A 23607-nucleotide genomic window follows, 5' to 3' on the forward strand; every position below is an offset into this window, starting at 1 on the left:
GTTCCTGGATGTCAAACTCGCTCGTGTATCTGAGAAATTAAAAATCTCTATTTACAGGGAACCAACTCACACCAATAGATATCTCCATGCACAGTCCCATCACTATTCATCTCAAAAACCTGGCATTACTTCTATGCTAGGCAAACGTGCTTTCTCCCTCCTCTGTGAAGAAGACATTAACAAAGAACTTCAATTTCTTCTTACAACCTTTCAGCAAAATGGTTATTCAAAACAAACAGTTAATAAACCACCTCCTTGCCATACTGAAGATAGAAATAGTGAAAAAGGCTACATATCCCTACCATATATCAGTTACGTTTCACAAAAATTAGCCAAAGTTCTTAAAAAATATAACATTCGGACTTCTTTCACTCCTCTACTTAAACTCCATTCCTTGCTCAGTATGCCCAAACAAAAACATAACAACCTGAAATATTGGGGCTTTTACCATATTTGGTACAACTGCAACATGCATTATTTTGCCCAGACAGAAACATCCATTGAATTACGTCTAGAGGAACATAAAAGAGACATCACATATGGCAGAACCAGAGTTAAGTGCTCTGTCGAACTATGTCCTGAATTGAAGAATCTAAAGAAATCGTCCTCAATTCAGTATATCTCAACACTAACCTCAGCTATAATCTCTCAGACTGTCATTGTGCTGCTATCCAACTTTGGCGTTCACAAGACCTTGAACGCATGCACACACCCAATCATGAAAAGATACATAGAACAGATTCAAATGTTAATACATTAATGCTTTAATGTACACCTAAACCTCTTTTTACGCGATAGATATGTTCTTAAAAATTACGCGTAAATAGAATTCACGTAAAAAGAACTACTGACTCCATAGAAAAAGCAAAGATTGGTTCCAAACCTGAAATATAATCAAAATAATGAAAAAAAACAAACATTAAATTCGTTAGGATCATAAGATTTTTATTTACATTTCATGGAGAACACACATACATATAATGAATTTTAATAACTTTAAAAAAAAACATATTCATTTCAGTTGTTTGCTAAGGATTCTATAAAAAAATTATGTTATTCGCTATCAGTTTCTGACAATAAATGTGAAAGCTTTCGTTTTCGTGAGACTATAATATCACTAGAACTACTACTAGATATGTTATTATCGTCATCGACTTCTGCCTCAACTTGTGGAATTCTTCTTGTCATGTCTTGAACAAAAGTACCACTGGTTGTTTCAGTAGTTTTAGGCATGAACTCAGTTATTAATCACTGTGTTGATGCTTTAGATAAGTCGCGATATAATTCTCTGTATGAAGACATTAACAACTTAAGCTCACGTGAAAACTTCCTAGCACGTTCTTCATTTGGATCATGTCGGACAAAATAATTGCCTAAATTACTGGTCAGTTTAAGACCTTCTTTAATTATATCAGCAGTAAAAGTAGGATTATCTTGATCATTATCATTAACTTCTTTACTTTCAGGAGTCTCAGAAACAATCTCCACTATTTCGTCTTCGCTAAGAGGTTTATCAATCAACAATTCTTCGATATCTGCCGATGTAAGATCATCGAATCCTTCTCTGCCAATTTCACATGCCAAACTTATTTTATTGGGGAATTCTGCAGTATGATTGAAGAAAACAGGAGCATTCTCTTTAACACATGTGGGCCAAATAGCTTTCCAGCATGCATTCATAGTTTCTGGTCTCAATTCAGATAACAATAATCGAACCTGATTAATACAATCCGTAATTGAAAATTTTTTCCACACATCCATAACTAACAGTGTTTTATCATCATTTAGCTTGTTCAAAATGTACTGAAATGTTCATCTGACATAACATGTTTTAAAAGTCGCAATTATACCCTGATCTAGAGGTTGTAGCAATGATGTGGTATTGGGCGGCAGAAAAAAAAATTCCACATTTGGGTTTTCCATGGCAGGATGACCAGGAGCATTATCAAGAATCGAAAGCACTTAAAATTCGAGACCTTTGTCATTCAAATAGCGTCTAACTTCTGGCACAAAATGTTTGTGGAACCACTCAATGAAAATATCAATTGGTCACCCAAGCTTTTTTGTTAGCCATCCAATGAACCGGCAATTTTTGAAAATCTACGCCTTTCATTGGCCGTGGTCTTAATGATCGATTTATGAGCAGTGGTTTTAACATCCGATCTCCTAAGGCGTTTGAACAAAATAGGAGTGTTATACGATCCTTTGCTGCTTTGAACCTACCAATAGTTTTTTGCATTTTTGATACGTAAGTTCTGTTTGGCATTTTTTTCCAGAAAAGGCCAGTTTCATCCATATTCCAAACTTGTTCATGAGTGTCACCTCCATCTTCAATTATTTTAGCAAGTTTTTATGGAAATGCTTTAGCAGCTGTTTCACCAGCAGAAGCCGTTTCACCTTTAATTTTTATATTATGAAGAGCATGTCTTTTAATAAATTTAGCCAGCCAACCATTGCTTGCATGAGATTCATATTTTTTCCTCGATTGAGATGAAGTATCTGGCTGCAGTTTTTTAATCTGTAAATTCATAAAATCTTAATGCTGATTGCTTGATGGAATTTCCATTAACTGGCATTCTTTTTTGTACATTATCTTCTATCCACATCACTAAAGCTTTTTCGGTCTTTTCTAGAACATCTCTTGTGTATGATGATAATTTCACACTCAATTTTGTACCAGAACATACTGCTTTTCTAATAGCCTCTTCATTTTTCTTTATAGATCTGACAGTTGATTCACGGACTCTAAAATGCTTACCCACAGCCGTCGCACCTTCCCCAGTTTGAAGACGATCTAAAATTTGAATTTTTATATCCAAGGAAATGGCTTTCCTTTTTTTTTTTTGGTTATCGGCAACATCATGTGAGGGCTGGATCAATCTTCAGTTAATGAAATGAAAGTTTGAAAATTACATATAGCTTACAATTTTTTATTTCTTGGCAAAATTATTAATTTGATTTAACTTAAAAAATGCAAATGCAAAAAATGCAGTAACTGTGTTGTCTACTCAAACACCAAATTCAAACTGCTAAGAACTGCTTTTTTATGCACAGTCAGTTATGTAATTCGGGGAATTCCCAATAAATGAAATTCGTGAGAATTTAGAATTTTCTTAATTGAAACGAGAATGCAATTCTACAAAATTCTCAGAATTTTCTAGAATTTTCTTAAGTGAAACAAGGATGCAATTCTACAAAATTCTCAGAATTTTCTTGAATTATGGATTTTTTCCTAACTTAGACTTTAGGTTGGTCGTGTAAAAGTGAATAAAAATAACATAAAAAAATTTTTTTTTGATATCCCAATTTGCATAAAAAAAATTCGCATAAAAAGAGGTTTAGGTGTATAATTTTTTTTTTCCCACAATGTTTGTTGGTAGTTTCCTCATGTTATGCACCCGAAGAAGTCTTCTAAGATGAAAATAGCTGTGCAGTTTACTTAATTAAAGCACTGTTTCTATTTTTTATCTCTTGGCTTATAGTCTTCAAAAATAATAAAAATAAATATATATATACACACACACACACTGCTTGGAAAGAAGTTAGCAGACCCCCCCCCCCACCTCCATCATATAAGACAGAGATAAACCAAGGAGTCTGATGGTGATGTCACCTTTCAGCAACTCTTCTTAATATTTATCTAAATGAAATAATAATAAAATGGAATAAAAATTTCCATCAAGGTATTAAACTTTCTCCTAGTGTGAATTTAAAGACTCTCATTTTTGCCGATGACCAAATAATAATTAAAAATTCTGAAGATGACTTGATGATAATATCAACAGAAAAATCAAAAATGATGGCCTTTAAAGAACAGGTGAATTCATTTAACTACCTAGGATGTATGATTACATATGAAAATGAAAAAGATATAAACCTAAAAACTGCAGAATATTTAAAAATAACAGGTGTAATTAACTCTATATTTAAACTAAACCTAGTACAAAAACAAACCAGACTAAAAAGTATACAATACATTGGCCCTACCAGTTATATTGTATGGAAGTGAAATCTGGACAATAAAACAAAAAGACAAGCAAAGATTAATAACAGATGAAAGGAAGCTTATGAGAAAAACTGCAAAGTATACTCTATTCAATTACAAAAGAAACGAAGAAATTATGAAAGAATTAAACCAGGAATCCGTAATAGAAAAAATTAAAAAATATAAACACGAATGGATGGAACACATTGAAATAATGAAAACAGAAAGATTACCAAAACAAGCCTTAAATTATAAATCATTAGGAAAAAGAAAACCAGGACAACGCCGTACACACACTGCTTGGAAAGAAGTTAGCAGAACCTCCTCCATTTGCAAGGTGCATCATGCCATGTAATGAGTCATGTGTTTGTAGCCAGTATAAATGGGAAGAATGTGATGCTCCCAAGTCAGTGCAACTATATCCAAGTGAAATGGCTGTGAGAAGGGAACTGACGGAGTTTGAAAAAGATTCGTGATATGATGCCATGTTGCAGGCTTATCTGTTTGGCAAATTGTTGACAAATTGGTCCCAACCCAGGTTGGGCCCAAATAATACCTAAGATAGAAGCACAGGGAGTCAACTGCAAGTATTATACACAGTGGATGGCCTATCACACTCACTGAACATAACAGGAGAGTGCTGGGAAGGATAATATGTATAAACTACCATTTGTCAGCCAATGCATTGAAGGTGAAGTTCTGGGCATTGACTAGAATATGAATCTGCACAAAAGCATTCAGAACCAAGGCTCCCAGCATGAGTTTTCATGATAGGACCACAACATGCAAGTCCCACATTACCTGAACCAACATGCATCATCATCTTCGGGAGTGCAAAGAGTGGGATGCGGAAGTTTGGAAAGCTGTGTTATGCAGCAACGAATCACACTACACCCTCTATCAAGCAGACGAATGGGTGTGGGTGTGGCAGATGCCTGGTGAATGTCTCTTACCAGCATAAGCCCAACTATGAAATTTGGAGGTGGCAGTGGGATGATATGGTCCCGTTTTTCCTGGTTTAGCCATGGACCTGTTTGTGGTGCCATGAACATTGAACTCTGAGAGGTATCTAATATTCTGGATAATGCAATCTTCCTACTTTGTAGTGTTTCTACAGAACTGACCATTGTCTATTTCAGCAAGACAATGCACCATGTCATAAGGCTGCTGCTGTAAATGCATGGTTTGTGGACATGAATGTCACCACACTTCACTGGTCTCCACAGAGCCCTGATCTCAACCTTATTGAACATCTGTGTGATTAATTGGAGTGTCGGGTGAGGTCAAGGGACATCCTCTGCACAATAGTCCAGGACCTCATTATATGCCTACAGGAAGAATGGTCCAAAATTCCCATTGATCGCTATCATATGCTGGTGGAAAGTATGCCCCATTGAATTGCTGCAGTCATCACAGTGAAATGAGGTCCTACATTAAGGTGGGCACCATGGCTGTTTGTTACTCATAACTATGGTATCCATTGACTTCTTTCCAAGCAATGTATATATGGCTCCTACCCACAGAAGATTTATTTGTAAATGTATAGTACATTTCGATGGACTATGGATAGTTTTTTTAATATTTTTATTGATTTTATATATTTTTTGTATTTTTAATTTTTACATAATCAGGAAATCCTGCTCTAGAGACCAAATATGGTACTTTTCAAGCCACATCAGGTCTACGATAAGAGGAATGGTAGTCTAACACTTGGTTAGAGAGCAGGTGCACTAACCAAGTGTGCACCTGCTCTCTAACCAAGAGAGCTAACCAGGCTAGCAAAAAAGTTATAATATATCAGATGTTTCAAATTTATTTCTTGATCTCAAATATAAAGTAACATATTTTACAGGCAAAATCACAAACAGACAGATGTTCTTCACCTGACTGCAAGTCTGCTTGCTGAAAAGCTGAAGTCCATGTTTGTTCTTTAGAAGCAGAGTTCCTAGATGATGTAACACTCAGTCCAACCACAATACTAATGCACTACAGGGTACTGACAATTTATTCATTTATAAGCAGAAATGAAATCAAAATCAAATTGCACTATAATACAAGAAAATTACCTTTCTGCAACTCTTTGTTAAAGTAATTTCTCGACATGTAGAAGAACCTAATATACAAGTAGATGGAATAATTTCATCCTTTTTATCAATCTGAAGAATGACAGAAGGGACATGACTCCAGAAATTACCAAGAGCAGGCTTATATCTGGAATTTTCACCTTTAACAGTATGATTACTTACCTAAAATAAAAATTATATATATCATCATCATCATCATCAAATTCCAGACATGTACCATCAAGGGATGTACAGGATATTATGATAGTACTACATGAAAAACTTACATCATTACTAACTTCCAATCTACAATTATATACATATATATACATATATACATATATATATATATATATATATATATATATATATATATATATATATATATATATATATATAAAATTGTATAATGGTTTCTATTTTTTAAAAAAGGATAATTATTTCTATAAATACAGCAAACATATCATAATGAAATATTAAAAGAATGACAAAGTGTAACTTACTGACTAAATATGTGTATATGAATTAATCTAAATATGACTAAATATGTAATTTGGTGCAGATGATCAAATGTTAATTACAATTACAGAAGATGAACTACAATTAGCACTTTACAACTTTACCTATGCTGTAATTAAATATGGTGAAAGAATATCTTCTAATAAAACAAAAGTTATGACATTTAAAGAAAGGGAGCTAATAAGCTAATTAGTTTTAAATCATAAATCAACAGATCCAAAACACAAAATTAACAAGAAAGTGTTTTCACTTAAAGTATATCATACTTCACAAGAAATTATATCATCATCATCAAATTCCTGCCATGTACCCTTAAAGGGTGTACAGAATATGACAGTACTACATGAAAAAATTACATCATTACTAACTTCCTATCTACAATTTTCCTCCAAATCACTCTGTTACTTGTCAAGACTCCAACGTTATCAGATCTTATATTTCTATCGTCTAAGGCACTTTGTACCGTATCAATCCACCTATATCTTGGTCTTCCTCTGGGTCGTTTTCCTGCCAACCTGGCAGAGAACACTTGTTTTGCTAATCTTTCCTCTCCCATTCTATTTAAGTGACCATACCACCTGAGATTAGCTCTGCTAACGCATTCCTGGATGCTGACAGTATCAAGTTCTTTCCTAATATCTTCATTTTTAATATGATATTGCCATTGATGCCATCTGTTCACGCCTCTAATCTTTCTCAGGACTCTCATATCTGCGGTCTCTAGTCTTTGGTCAAGTGTTTTACTTCTGACCCAGCTCTCAGATCCATAAGTTAAAACTGGTTTGAACACTGTCTTGTATACAGCTAATTTAGTGTTCCGACTAATTTCTCTCTTATTCCATATGAATTTATTCAATTGACTTCCCACCATACCAGCTTTGCTGATTCTGTTGTCTATTTCTATATTTAATTTACCATCTTCAGTAAAAATCGTGCCTAAGTAGCTGAAATGTTTTACTTGTTCCACAGGTTCTCCATTCACAACACAGTTGACATTAAGCTGTATAACTGAGAGACCTCCACATAGCCTTTAAAGGAATGCAGAGGACCGACCAGGGCTTCTGACCTAATGTCCAATCCTCACCTTCTCGTGGTGCACCCTGTTGGGTATCTACTTTGATACTGAACGAACGAGGATGGGCTGGCAATTTGGGATTTAGCCGACTAAATTGTATTCTTATTGGTTAAACCAAAATAAAAAATGATGGTACAACATGACAAAATTTCATGCCGGCTGGGGCGTCGCCCGGTTAAACAAGAAATTATATTCTTGTTTTAATCTTTTACCCAAGCATATGCTCACAAAGTTTGCATAAAGTATCTTTGCAGCTCATCTACTTGTATATGGAGGTTGTGACCCGATATCAGTTGCATTATGGGATAATCAGGTTACTCTTCCCATAAATGTAATTGTGTTTTGCATTATTAGATTATCAATGTAAACAAACCTTGTTTGTTTACACTGATAATCTAATGGTGAGCATCTTCATAAGTAATCCACTTGTATGCATAAGCTGTTGATTTCAATTGCTTCAGTGTCCAATAATGCAAAACACATCATACTAAAGAACCTGTTGCAAAGTCAACAGCCATCACATACAAGTAGATTAGTTGTGAAGATAAGCAACATGCAAAGTCTTCTTTACTTACACTGAGGTAAAGGAATAAAACAAGAATATAATTTCTTGTCAAGTAAAATATAGTTAAAGTAATAAATTTAGCAAATTTAATTAAAAACATATAGTATTAAAAATATTCGATGCTGTGGCCAAACCTTTTATATTATAATCATCAAATTCTTGATATATACCCTAAAGAGTGTACAGGGCATGGAGATGCATCCTGAACACTGTGCACATGGAGGTATAAAAGTCTTGCAATGGTTGCACAACATAATCCAGAAAGTTGAATTTTAGATGATTAGAATAGTCCACAGTATCAATTTATAATGAACGTATTCGGTATATACTGTATATATATTTATATATAAAAGAGGATTTATATACAATACAGTTTATCTACAATGTGAGAATTGTAGAGGGATTTTACTATAGTTTACTATAGGTATCAGTACTACCATGATAGTACTAACATGAAAAAAGTTACATCATTACTAAACTTCCTATCGATAATTTTCCTCCAAATTAATCTATTATCTGCCAAGACCACAATATTATCATATATTTCTTTCTTCTAAGGCGTTTCTTACAACATTATCCACCTTTCATCTTTTGGATCTTTTTCCTGCCATCCTGGCAAAGAACACTTGTTTGCTAATCTTTCCTCGACTATTCTGTTTAAGTGACTATACCACCTGAGATTAGCAGACTAATCTAGAGTAGTTTGACCTGAATGCTAACAATGTCAAGTTCTTAGCTAATATTCTCATTTTTAATATGTTATTATTATTAAGAGAGACCTCCGGGAGTCAAGGACTCATTGAGAGAGGCCACAAACTACATGCAACAGCTATACTTATTCTTGAATTCATTCACATTGCTTTCACACACAACATCCAATGGGAATCCATTCCAATCACACACCACCTTATGAGAGAAAAATGTAGCCCTCACCCCCGTCTTAGCAGCATTTATTCTCAGCTTTCAAGAATGCCCTCTTGTCCTTTCTCCACCCCTCCATAAAATGAAAAATTCCATCAAATGAAATCCTGTATGACCCTTTTAGAAGTTTGTAAGTCTCAATCATATCACCCCCTCCCCTCTTTTTCCTGTTTGCTAGTGCCAGCAGTCTACAAATTCTCAATCTGTCTTCATAATCAGTATTCCACAATCCTGACATCATTTTTAACACTCTCCTTTGAACTCTCTATACTGTATCAGAAATGCAATGATCAGGATGCCAGATCTGTGCACAATAGTCCAAGTGAGATCTAATTAAGGCCTTGTAAAGAAACAAAATGACATCCTTATCTTTACATGTAAAAGTTCATTTCAGCATTGCAATTATTCTTTGAGTTGTACAATTTTTGCTATATGACCCTTGAACTTCAACTTCCTGTCTACTAAAACTCCAAGATCCCTAGCCTCATCAACTTCTAGCATAATCCTACCAATATAATACGACATTGGATATCTAATCATTCCAAAGTGAATGATTTTACATTTATTAACATTGAAATGACAGCCATTTTCACATGTCCACAATTTCAGCCTGTTCAAATCCTTCTGCAAGTGCTGCATATTAGCAGCATTTCTGATTACGATACCTATCTTTGCATCATCTCTAAACAGCTGTATATGAGACTGTTAACTCCTTCCCGATATCATTAATGTAGAGATTGAATAACAGTGAACAAAGGACTGATCCTTGTGGTACATACACCACTAGTTATTTATTTATTTTTTATTAATCTTTGTACTGTTATGAGCAGTACTACCCTTACATCACGTCCAAACTTGATATAGGCCTAAGCCTTTATAAGTGTTTTACCCTATGCCTGTTCTAGTTATCATTGTAGTCAATATCTATGTGCCCTGTAGGGCCCTCAAGGAAAGAACTTTTATATCCTTCTGCATAAGCCCAAGCTGTTTTAAGTCCTTATAACTATCTGCGCTCCATACGCCATGTAAAGAGATGGTGGCACTGGTAAACCTCGGAGTTGCCCCATACCTTACTAACTAGATCTTGGTTATTTTTATAGTAGTTCACTTTATTATTATGGCTATAGGCTAGTGGGTGCCCTGTTCCCACCACCTGGGCATCAACTACCCAAATGTCACCATCTCTTTTAATCACTAAGTCTGGCTTACGCAAACCTGCGGAGGTCCTATAATGTGGTTCTGCCGCGGTCACCCAACCTTTGTTCTTAAAGTGGTTGTTTAGAATGGAGACCACAGCGTCATGCCTCCACACGCGGACCCCATGGGTGCGGAAGCAACACTGGGCTATATGAGACAATGTCTCAATGTAGTGGCAGCCAGCCCTACAGTTTGAGTCGTCACTACCCCATCGAGCTGTGCGGGCTCGAGTAGGCAGGGCACTGATCGTAGTCCTGATAAGGTCAATATACTCGAACCCAGGGAGAAGTCTGGTGCCATCCCTTACCCAATCATGCTGGGGAGGCACCAGATATGACTCTTTTAAAGGAGCACCATCTACAGAACAGTGCAACAGAGATGCCCACCTCTTGTGTTCTGCGGGTGCTGACTCAATTAAGGTACCTGATAATGGGACCAGCCTTTAGCCCGCCTAAAGTCTTCTTGTATTAATGGGCTATAGAAAGCCTCTCTGCAGATAGGGGAAGAAGATAGTTCTAACTTCACGATTCTTGACAGCCGCAGGCGTGGGATCAGCCATCTAAGTGCTGGAACCCCGAGCCCACCCCCCTTGCATGGAAATATGCAGTTGGGGGTATCAGACGGCAGTCAGAGCCATGATCTCATGGATGAACGCATAGCCGTGTCCATTCAGGACAGTACCGAGATATGTGTCCTAACAAGCACCAACTTGTGGTAAAAGCGAGGTAGGAGATAGTGGGAAAGGAGAAACAGTCTTTGTTAGGGCTTAAGAGGAGCTTTCCTCAAAGAAGCAATCTCAGCTTCTAGGATAGAAGGGACAGAAGACCTTCCCTTTGGGGTGAACATGATACCGAAGTATCTCCACTCTTCCAGGATGACCAAAGCATGCAACGGCCTCCCATGCAGGGAAAACTCTATAGTCTCGACCTTAAGCTTCTTCTCATGACCAGAGGGGACAAGAGCTAAAGAGCAGGACTTCTCTACATTAATAGAAAGGCCTCGAATAGAGAAGAAGTCAACTGCCCAGTCAAGGAGTTCCTGCAAGCCTATCTTAGTAGAGGCTACAAGAATAAGATCATCCGCAAAGGCTATAGCATTAAAGTAAGAAGCGCCTAGATGACACATTGGATATCAATGTGTCATCTAGGCATCCAAAGACTCTTCCTAGCATACAGTAGCCTATATGGCTAGGAAGAGAGTGAAGAAACTCATCTATGATGCAGTTAAAGAAAAGGGGGGGAGATAGAGGATCATCCTGGTGAACACTCTGCACTGTGGGAATAGAAGTTGCACGGGACCCTGTAGTGATAGAGATGGAGCTACCCAAGAGCTCCATAACATAGGAAAGAAAGGGTTCTGGACATCCAGCAATAGACAGCGCTTGAAGGAGAGCAGGAATGGAGACACTATCAAAGGCCTTTTGGAGGTCCAGCATATATAGTAGCCTATATGGCTAGGAAGAGAGTGAAGAAACTCATCTATGATGCAGTTAAAGAAAAGGGGGGAAATAGAGGATCACCCAGGTGAACACTCCGTGCTGGAGTGTTCACAAAGGGTGATCCTGGAGATGGAGCTACCCAAGAGCTCCATAACATAGGAAAGAAAGGGTTCTGGACATCCAGCAATAGATAGCGCTTGAAGGAGAGCAGGAATGGAGACACTATCAAAGGCCTTTTGGAGGTCCAGCGACGCCATATATAGAGGCTTAAGGTGGCGTTGGGAATCAGAGAGAAGAGAAGAAAGAAGTTATATATTCTCAGCACAGCCGTCCGAAGGGACAAAAGCTCTCTGTCTATAATCATGCTGTATATGTTGCTGAAGTCTTTTAACTAAGATTTTATGATAGAGTCTAGTATCACAGGGGAGATGGTAATAGGTCTAAAGTCTGATGCACAGTTTGAAGTTTCTTTCTTCGGAATGAAGATAGTTCTTGAAGCACATAGGTATGGTGGTATTGCTTTATTGGAAAGGAGAATGTCCACGAAGTCTTGAAGAATCTTCAACGGCACCTTCCGAAGCCTAGATGCAGGAAAGCCATCAGGTCCGGAGGCAGAGAAATTGGATGGAAGAGCTGCTTTAATCTCCTGGATGGAGACATGGGAAGTGTGGAGGTGGAGCAGAAAAGACTGTAATCCAGAATTTAACAAAATCATTATGTAAGTCTGCTAGAGGTGGAGGGGAAGCACCGTAAAGGATGGTTTTGGCACATTGCCCTCTATTCTTTTTATAGAGGGCCTGCATAGGCCCTCTTCCTCTGCTTCCTATTTGACAAAGTCATTGTAGAATGAGATGTAGGCTGATGTTGACGAGGCATGAAGTGTTTGGAGAATTCAGCATGGAGGTAGTAATTCAACTGATCTGTGATATCCATTCCCAGAAAGTGAGTCTGGATGAGAGATTTAAGAATTTGATGATTATATTCCGAAAGAGGAGGATCATCTAGTGATGATGTCAGTCTGAGAATCAAAGCCTCTTCTTCAACAGCAGGATGGTGGCTGGAAGATGGAGAGGTAGGGACAGGAGATATGGAGATATTATTATTATTATTGTTGTTGTTCCGGGCAACTCCAAGGAGTCGACAGACTCATCGAGGGAGGCTCTAACATCATGTCAAGAACAACTATTCGACATTCACACAGTATCTATCATACCTTGCCTTGAACTCATTCACAGTCGTAGCACCCACAACAGACTCTGGAAGCTTATTCCACTCATTCACCACTCTCCAAGTAAAAAACCTAGCTCTAACACCCTTGTCAACCACGCTCTTGCCCAGCTTCCATTCATGGCCCCTAGTCCTCCCACCACGAGTCATATTTTCAAAAATATCTTCTGGATCAATCTTATAGAAACCCTTCAGTAATTTGAATGTCTCAATCATATCACCACTCCTTCGCCTATCGTCCAATCTCTGCAACCCACAAATCTTCAACCTATTCTCATAAGGTTCATTCCACAGACCTGTTATCATCTTGGTCATTCGTCTCTGGATCCTCTCCACTTCCTCCCCATCAAGAAGAAACCCTGGTGCCCATAACTGGGCACAGTAGTCCGGATGGGGTCTTATCAAGGCTCGATACAGAGGAACAACAACTTGTTTGTCTCTGCATGTTAAAGTATTTTTCAGAAGCCAAGTGATTTGGTGAGCTGTTTTAGTCACTTTTGCAATGTGCCCCCTAAACTTCAATTCCCTATCCACCAACACTCCCAAATCCCTGGCCTCATCAATCTCCTGGAGTATGGTTCCACCAGTGCGATATACTGCTGCTATTCTTTTCACCCCAAAGTGCATAACCTTATACTTTGCCACATTAAATTGACATCCATTTTTTCTAAGCCCAGTCCTCCAAACTATCCAAATCATCCTGTAAAATTTTGACATCTTGTGCACTCATAATTGCTCTACCCAACTTTGCATCATCAGCAAACAAGTGAACACTTCCTCTCAAATCCTTTCCCATATCATTGATGAACAAATTGAAAAGCAGTGGTCCAAGAACAGAGCCCTGTGGCACTCCACTAGTCACAAGCTGTTTTTTAGACTCCACTCCTGAATAAACCACTCTCTGGTATCTTTCCATCAACCACCCTCCTATCCATCTCACCAACCCTATATCCATCCCCATCTGCTCCAGTTTACTGATTAGAGTTCCATGTGTATCCTGTCAAAGGCCTTGGCAAGGTCCATTAGAATCACTGTAAAGCCATTACCCTTATCCAGTTCAGCCGTCACTGTGTTATAAAACGTGAGCAAGTTACTGAGGCATGATCTACCCTTCACAAAACCATGTTGTCCCCCATACAATATCCCCTTTTCATCTATCCAATCCTGTATTCTTTTCTTGACTAATTTCTCTAAGACCTTGACAATGATTCCTGATATGCTAATCGGTCGGTAATTTACAACAGCAGTCTTGGAACCACCTTTATGCAGTGGAACTATTTTCTCCTCTTTCCACCCCCTCGGGACTAACTCAGACCCGAGACTCAAATTAAACAAAATGGTCAAGGGTACTGACAATTCTTTAGCTGCTTCTCGTACAACACGAGCTGGTATACCATCCAATCCCACAGATGTATTGACATTGAGGTTATGCAATAGACTACTCACCTCCACTTCATTCACCACAATTCCCGTATAATCTACTGGTTTATTCGTTTCTGCAATGTCACCACCTGGATGATATATTCTTGCAAAGTGCTCACTCAGTAACTCAACTATATCAACTGATTCAGTTACCTCCCTACCATCGGCATTCTTTAAAATCATTCTGCCATGTACATTTTTCCTTTTACTTGCTACATATCTAAAAAACTGTTTAGGATTCTCTTTAGCCTGCATGGCCAATGTTCTTTCGTAATCCTTTTTTGCTTTTCTTACCACACTCGTTACCCTTCTGGCCTGCACTTTTATCTGTCCCTACCTGTGGCGGATAGGCTGCCAATTCTTGAACTAAGGCTTTGTAACTGGCTTTCCATCTATGACATTTAATAGCATCCAAAGATCTTATTGGGAACACCTTAAATAAAGCCTCATTGATTTTCTTTATCCCTCGAGCCGTCAACCCGATGTCATGAGCGGCGAGGATCTTTTCTTCTTCGGCAGTCCAGCCTGCTTTGACGCGCTCCGTTCTTATTGCAGCATTGGCTTCGGCTGGATGTTTCGAGGTGCGATGCATGCCAAGGACAACTGCAGTGGAGAATGCACAATCGCAGACCTGACATACAAAGTGTCTGAGATTGGGAACTCCTCGACAGTCCTGAAGATATTTTCAGGTGCAAATTTTGTTTGCTTACACTTGGATAAATGATTAAACTAAATTTATTATAGTCTAACCAAGTGAAAAATAAACTTCCAACATCTTTCTCTAAATCCAGAGTAATTAAATAAAAAAGTGGTACACCTGTTGGCAACTCATATAGGTAAACATGACCTCTCCTATTGCTTCTGCCTTAGTATCTCCATGTTTGGGTCTGCCTCCCACCTCCCACAATTGGGTAAATCAACCTTTATTGAGGTCTGGGTAGTGGCCCTTCCCTTAATACATAGCAGTATACACTTCTGCAAGGAGATGTGCTTTGCATTATGAGAGATACTGAGACAAGGAGTGATGAGAACTTGGTCCACCTTTGCACGGAGTTGCCTGGTGTTTCACTACCCTACCCCAGTCCTGAAGATATTTTCACGTGCAAACTTTGTTTGCTTACACTTGGATAAAGGATTAAACTAAATTTATTATAGTCTAACCAAGTGAAAAATAAACTTCAAAATAATCTTAAATTCTCCTGATGTTAAGCTGGGATTTGTTCCACTAGCAGACTAATGCTATTCGCCCCGTTTACATGAGGAAACATCAGGAGTCTTGTTTAACTGTGCCATGTCCCTGCCTAAATGAAATTCTGTCATGCTACATCATCATTTTGCATTATGTTTTAAGCAAGTAAGAATATAATTTAGTCTGGTAAATCCTAAATTGCTAGCCCATCCTCATTCCTGCGGTATCCAGGAAGATATCTAACAGTGCACCAAGAGAAGAATGATTGGATGTTGGGTCAGAAGCCCTGTCGTTTCTTCCCATTCCTTAGAATGCTATGTGGAGCTCTCCACCCAGTTATCCAGCTTTGACCTTTAGGTACCTCTTATGTAGACACACTGAGAGAAGAAATGCAACAAAGGATCACGCTTTTGCTTTAAAACAAGTAGTTCAATTATGGGAAATAATAAAATCTGCTACTGGAAACAAACTCAACATCTATAAGAAGAAGAAGAACAGCAACAAATCCGACATCAGAACAGAAAAAAGAACCATCAATATAAGGAGTATTAATGGAAAGCAAATTGAGCTTACAGAAGAACTAGAAAAGTACCACATGGACATAATTGGCATCACAGAAACAAAAGAAATCAACAACAATAACAGACAAGATCTTACTAAATAATAAGTATAGGATGTTATATTTGGGCAATAGCACTCAAGGAAAGGAAGAAGTAGCAATAGTATTCAACACCAAACATGATGAAAATGCAACAAATTACTTTGAAAGATTGGAAGACAGTTTCAAGCAGAGTTGTGTAAGCAAACTTCAAAATGAGGAAATGGACAATGAAACTTATTTGTGCCTATGGTCCCACAGAAGGTTCTCCTAAGGAAGAAGGGGAGGAATTTTTTTGTCACTAGAGCAGCTGACATAAAGAAAATGAAAAAAAAACTGGCACTTGTTGGAGATTTAAACAGCAGAGTAGGAAGTGACCCCCCCCCCCCACCAGACATATAGAAATGTTTCGGAAAAATTTGGAGGAAAGAGCAAGACTAATAATAATGCTAAGTATCTGCTGTATTTTTGTTCAGGACATGGACTTGTCATTACTATCACCATGTTCCAACAACATAAATAAATGCACAAGTTCATATGGAGAGAAGACACAAGAAATAAGAAAAGCCTCATTGTCTATATTATTGTTGATAGTGATATTTTAATGTTGGTTCAGGATAAAAGAGAGTACAGAGCATTTGCAATTGGAAGTGACATTACTTAGTTTTAAGCAGGATAAAACTGAATATCATACTGAAAAGAACAGTATTCAGATATGCAAACATTATTGAAGAAAGAATGAAAAGTTAAAAACAAGAACGAAACCCTGGAAGATCTGTGGCAAACTCTGAATAAAAGCCGACTGATTCAGCTAGGGAAGCATTTCATGAAGTTGTCTGCAAGGATAGACAAATGAGAACACCATGATGGACAAAAGAAGTTAAAGAAGCAGGCCTGGAAAAGCAAATAAGTCAACAGATGATCTAAAAGAATACAAAGAAATAAGACAGCTAAACTACGTGTATAAATAGCTAAACAAGTCATGGGAAGACTGTGGTCAAAATATAGAAGGCGGCAAAATGTTCTGAAGGAAAGTGAAAAAAGCTTAGAAACGGAGATGTACAGGATACTATCATAGTACTACATTATATTCTAAAAGGAATCAAAAATTATAAAGGTGATATGAAAACCAAAGATAAGGATATCCTGGATGTCTGGAGTAATTACTTTGAAAGACTGTTAAATGAAGCAAGCAATGAGACAGAACAGTAGAAAATTTTCAAGAGAAGCAAACAGTATAGATATTCAACCAGAAATGCTCAAATATGGAGTTATAAAAGTTTTGCAGTGGCTACACTGCATAATATAGAGGTCCTGGTCAGAAGGTCAAATTCCAAAAGGAAATAATGCTGAATATGAGAATTACAGAGTAATTTCTGTACTTAGGGCTCCAAATAAGATTTATGCGAGCATACTTGAAAAGAGGCTGAGAAAAATTGCAGAAGAAAAACTGGGAGAAGAATAACGTGGATTCAGGCCAAATAGAGGTTGTCGGGATCAGATTTTCACTTTGACAAAGAGTTGAGAAATCATTGAAATAGGATAAGAATCTGATCTGGAAAAGGCATATTACAAGGTTCCTAGGGAAAACCTTTTCAAAACACAACAGTTATATGGGTAAATACAGCATTATATAGGGCAATATTTAAATTGTAAGTCAGAAGTTAGGACTGAAGGGAATACGAGAAGATGGTTTGATGTAAAATCAGGTGCAAAGACGCACGTTATCTTCACTCTTATTCTATATGGATCACATAATGAAAGAAAATGACATTAAACCTGATGTCAGAATTCGAGATATCAAACTTAGCTCTTTGCTTTATGTTGCACTCCTAAATGCAACTACTGCAAGTCTCCAAGATTTTCTAATTAAATTGAATCACAGCTGTAACAAATTTAACATGAACACCAATTAGAAGACCAAAACTATGAAAATAGGCAGGAACATAGAAAACGTCAGATGCATTCGTTGTGGAGAGGTAGAGAACAAGTACAATATTTCAGCTCTTTAGGCATAGTTTTTAGTTAAGATGGCAAGTTAAATCTGGAAATACACAACAGAATAAGCAAAGCTGGTATGGTGGGAGAGCTAGTTGAATAAATTTATACAGAATAAGAAAAGAGAGAGATTAATCAAACACCCAACTAGCAATATACTGTCCAAACCAGTTTTAAGTTATGGATTTGAAAGTTGAGTTAGAAATAAAGCACTGGATTAAAGATTAGAGACCACAGATATGAGAGTGCTGAGAAAAATTAGGGGAGTGAATAGATGGCATCAATGGCAAAATCATATTAAAAATGAAGATATTAGAAAGAAACTTGACATTGTTAGTAATCAAGAATGTGCGATCGGAGCTAATCTAAAGTGGTATAGCCACTTAAACAGAATGGATGAGGAAGGTAAGCAAAACAGGTGTTTGATGCCAAGATGGCAGGAAAAAGATTCAGAGGAAGACCAAGGTCTAGGTGGATTGATTAGGTACAATAATATTGGGGTGTTGACAAATAATGGACTAATGTGGAGAAAAACTTGATAGGAGATTATTAATAATGTAAACTTAATCATGTAGTGCTGTTGTAGAAGCTTGAACATTGTACATATCAGGGACACTGATGATGATGAAGTTTTGTAATTTGGAAAGAGCTTTTCAGACAACTACAATTCATCATCATCTAATTCCTGATATGTACCCTCGAGAGGATGTACAGGATACTATCATAGTACTACATTATTAAGTTTGTATTATTATTAAATTCCTATCAACAATTTTCCTGAAAATTAATCTGCAATTTTAATACTATCATATATTTACGTCTTGTAGAGTGCTTCTAACTGTATCAATTCATCTAAAATTTGACATTAAATAGCTGTTTTGCTAACTTTTCTTCTCCCATTTTTTTCAGTGACCATACAACCCCAAATTAGCACTCATCACATGTTCTTGAATGCTAACAATGTCAAATTCATTTCTAATATTTTTATTTTTAATATGATTATGAAAGTGATTTCTCTCTTTCTTATTCCATATAAATTTATTCAACTGGATATCTACTCATACCATATTAGAAACTGGTATGGTAGACAGCCAGTTGAATAAATTTATATGGAATAAGAAAGAGAGAAATCACTTTCATAATCATATTAAAAATAAAAATATTAGAAATGAATTTGACATTGTTAGCATTCAAGAACATGTGATGAGTGCTAATTTCGGGTTGTATGGTCACTGAAAAAAATGGGAGAAGAAAAGTTAGCAAAACAGCTATTTAATGTCAAATTTTAGATGAATTGATATATATCTTAGGGATGTACAGATATATGCCTAATATATACCCTAGGGATGTACAGAACATTATGATAGTACTACATGAAAAGGCTACATCATTGCTAACTTCCTATCGACAGTTTTGCTCCAAATTAATCTGCCAGGGCTCTCATACTGTGCAAGATATTTTGTTCTTCTAAGACACTCCTTACCCTCACAATCCAGTTAGATCTTGGTCTTCCTCTGGGTTTTTTCCCTCCCGTTGTGGGAAAAAAAAAAAAATCGACTTTTCCTCTCCCATTCTGTTTAAGTGACCATACTACCTGAAATTAGCTCTCCTCATACATCCCTGAATGCCATCAATGTAACTTAATACCCTCATTTTTAACCTCTGTACCAGCCTGTAAAACCACTGTAAAAGTCCATAATTACATGGATGCGAAGTGTCCATTAAGTCAAATAAGTGGGGCTTGCTTCAATCACTAACATGTGACTGTGGTGCTGATCAACAGACCATCAATCATATTATCCAGGACTGCCCACTGCAGATTTTTAAGGGCACATTGATGGACCTGTTCCAGGCTACCCTGGACCGCAGTCCAATATGGATTAGAGACAATCTGAACTTAAATTTGTGATTTTTAGTATCTAGTTTTAGTGTGTATGTATATATATATATATATATATATATATATATATATATATATATTCATTTTTTTCTGTTTTTATCTTTCTATTTGCACAAATCCAAACCATATGAAATGCATGTATGTATATATGTAACATAACCTTTGAATATTATAGAAAAAAAATGGGTAAGAAGCATATATTTTTGATCCATATGGTCAGTTGGGGTTCATATGGTTTCTGCCACTGACGCCATCTATTCACTCCCCTAATCTTTCTCATAACTATTATCGTCTCCAGTCTTTGATCATGGTGCAATATTTCTAACCCAACTCTCTCAGATCCATAAGTTAAAATTGGTCTGAACACTCTCTTGTATACAGCTAGTTTAGTGTCTTCATTAATTTTTTCTTATTCCATATAAATATATTCACAGTTTATTTCCCACTATACCATATTTGCATTCTGTTGTATATTTCCATATTTAATATGCCATCTTCACTAAAATTCTGCCTAAATAGCTGAAAGGTTTTACTTGTTCTACAGGTACTTGTTATTCAGAGAGAAGTTGATGTTTTCAGCATTCTGATATATTTTCATAGACTGTCTTTTTACTGCTCATTTTCATCCCAAATTTATTATAGCAGCTTTTGATTTAATTGGGGAATCCTGCAGACTTATACTTTATTTAGGAGTATAACATCATCTGTAAAAAGTCAAGAGCTGAGATTAGCATCTCCAATTTTGATATCAGGTTTAATGCCATTTTCCTTCATAATATGATCCACACAGATGCTGAATAACAGTGGACAATGTGCACCCTTGTCTCATATCTTTTATCATCAACCCATCTTCCTGTATCTCCTTCAATTCTAACTGCTGACTTACAACTCAAACATAGACTATGTATTGCTTGACATATCCCATATATCAAGGAATAGCAGGAATACGATAGGAGGTGAGGTATTGCTGGTAATACATGAATTTTGACCAACAAAATTAAACGTTAAAGAGGATTTTAGATCTGAGAAGACATTTGAGGCTATCTGATGTGCAAGATCAAGGCCAATAGGACAAAGATTGTTAATTGCTGCTATAGACCAGGGGGTTCAAAGGAAGATGTGGGTGTCATGCATTAGCAGATTAGCACGATGTTTGCAGGTTAAGCAATTATTATTGGCTACTTCAACTATGGGGACACAGATAGGAATTAGGAAAGGGTGCATGGCAAGATAGAAGTGGTATTTATACAATTGCTTACCTGAAACAGCACGTCACAGAGTAGACAAGGGATTTGAGAGTGTTGGATCTGGTAACAGCATCAGAAGATGTACCCATAACCAAGGTAAACTCCGCTTCAATCAGGGAGAGTAACCATGCAGCCTTGTTATGGAAGGCTGCTAATTATGGAATTCTCTATCAAGAAAGAGCTTGCTTATGTTGAACTATAAAGCTGGTAATTATGACAGACTTAGGAGGCATCTTGGAGGAGTGCTATGGCTAAACAATTCCTGACCACAAGGAAGGTGGTCAAGAATTGTTTGAGAAGCAGTATCAGGCTGCATACACAAAGACAGGAGGATAAACCAAGTGGGAGTTAAGTAGATGAGTAGGGATATAAAACAGGAATTGAAAAAAAAAAAAAAAGAAAACATTGTGGAAGGAACATAAAGATGACAGAAGCCAAAGAGATTGAGTTGCTCAGTGATCACTTTGCAAAGGTGTATCACCAAGGTGGAGATTTTACAGTTGCCGACAAGTCAGAGTCTGATGTCAGAATCGAGGTAGATGAACAGGAGGTGCTCAGCATATTGAAAAATATCAATGTGAATACAGCAGTGGGACTGGCGCATTCTCTTGCATATTCATGTAACACATGAATCACTAAGATAGGTAGGTCCTATCTTAGTGATTTACTAATATTTTATAATAGAGTGACAGCAGAATTAAATAAGGGAAATGACTACACCATAATACTGCCTGTACTTTGCAAAGGCATCTAACAGAATATCACATGGAAAAAAAGTTGGAGCAAATGGGAATGGATATGAAGGTGGTAGCATGAACAGGAGGGTAGGGGTGGCTGACAGACAGGCACCAGAGCATAGCATATGGTGGAGTGGAATCTAGGAGAATGAAGGTGAATAGTACAGTACCTCAGGTTTCTGTACTAGGGCCACTATTCTTTAATTTTTATATCAATGAAAAAAGTAAAGATTTAGGGGAAAGAGATATTCAGTTGTTTTCTGATGATGCAAAACTGTTGAGAGCAATAGTTGATAAAGGTGATGTAGATATCCTGCAGGATGATTTAAATAAATCATCCTTTTAAATGTTGGTATTGAATTGCATGAAATTGATGAGGCTAGGGACTTGAGGAGAATGGTGGACAAAGAGTTGAAGGGATGCTCTCTATGAGGATAAGCTGAAGCTGTGTGGGTTGCTTTAACTGATAAGCAGAAAAGAAAGGACATGATAGAAACTTATAAGATATTAAAGGGACTTTAATAAGATTTACAGAAAGGAAATTAATATGTAACAAATAGAGAACTAGAGATCATCTATGAAAGTTGTGAATGCGTGTAATTAGTAAGGGTGTGCAGTCTAGATTTTTTGCATGTAGAGTGGTGAATGAGTGGAATAAATTGTTAGAATTAGTTGTGAGTGCATTGATAACAAATGAATGAGTTTAAGGAAAAGTATGATATAAGAATCCCCATGGAATTTCTTGACTTAATGGAGATTTCTGTATAATATTTTTTTTCTTCTATAGTTATTTGCACATTACAATATATTTCAAGAACTTAACTGCTGGAAACAGCAAGATCCTACTGTATTCATTTCTAATGAGTAGAAAGAAGCCACGAGTAATAGTCAGTGAAGACCTTATTACATACTTACCACTACTGAAATAGCATGTTCAGTACACAAAATTTTCAACTGCTGGCTTAAAGTAGTTAGTAAACCTTGGCCTTCTGCATGTTCATCACCTAATAAAGGTGCTATAATAGCTGTAATCGAGTCCACAATAATAAGACACAAATTGGAAAAATCAAGTTCCTATAATAATAAATAAGCAAAAACATTAACTTTATATCCACTATACCAAATCTAACAAAGGTATTAGATGAATATAATAAGTTTCACACAGACACACATCTGTTAATGTTATAAAATATATGCTTTGCATTAAATACTCATAGTAGAACTGTGATACGATGAGAATAAGGAAAGGTTTAAAGAAATAAAGCAAAAATAGAAAGACAATAAAAATAAAAAATGAAATATCTGAAATAGACTAAAATGTTGTACATGTGCAACTCATGCTATATTATAATGACTAATGATGTGATGCAGAGATCTGCTTATGCCAGGATTTTGATGAAAGACAAGCAAATTGGAGGCAGGATCATCACCATTCTAATTCATTTTACACTGATTAACATTTACAATGATTCCTTGAATGTTTTTTTTTAATGGTGAAGAGCAAAGGAGACTTGCAATTTTGTTTA

General features: G+C 36.8%; 1 protein-coding gene and 1 long non-coding RNA gene across 2 annotated transcripts in view; one reads left to right on the forward strand and one right to left on the reverse strand.

Annotated features, from left to right (window-relative positions):
• Nucleotides 1-3099, forward strand: part of LOC150109514 (uncharacterized) — a 74833-nt gene extending 71734 nt beyond the window's left edge. Inside the window, exon 3 of the long non-coding RNA XR_016550411.1 lies at nucleotides 2723-3099. This is a non-coding gene — a long non-coding RNA (uncharacterized LOC150109514). The remainder of the gene's footprint in view (nucleotides 1-2722) is intronic.
• Nucleotides 1-23607, reverse strand: part of LOC150109515 (DNA repair protein RAD51 homolog 4-like) — a 120302-nt gene that overhangs the window by 7144 nt on the left and 89551 nt on the right. The window contains exons 6-7 of the mRNA XM_090413397.1: nucleotides 22997-23155; nucleotides 6052-6231 (exon numbers count right to left, since the gene is read on the reverse strand). Coding sequence (XP_090269523.1) covers nucleotides 6052-6231; nucleotides 22997-23155 — 339 coding nt within the window. The remainder of the gene's footprint in view (nucleotides 1-6051; nucleotides 6232-22996; nucleotides 23156-23607) is intronic.

The sequence above is a fragment of the Typopeltis vanoorti genome, chromosome 2 (assembly GCF_054136105.1).
Source record: "Typopeltis vanoorti isolate ZY-2024b chromosome 2, IOZ_Tvanoo_1.0, whole genome shotgun sequence".
NCBI classification, from domain to species: domain Eukaryota; kingdom Metazoa; phylum Arthropoda; class Arachnida; order Uropygi; family Thelyphonidae; genus Typopeltis; species Typopeltis vanoorti.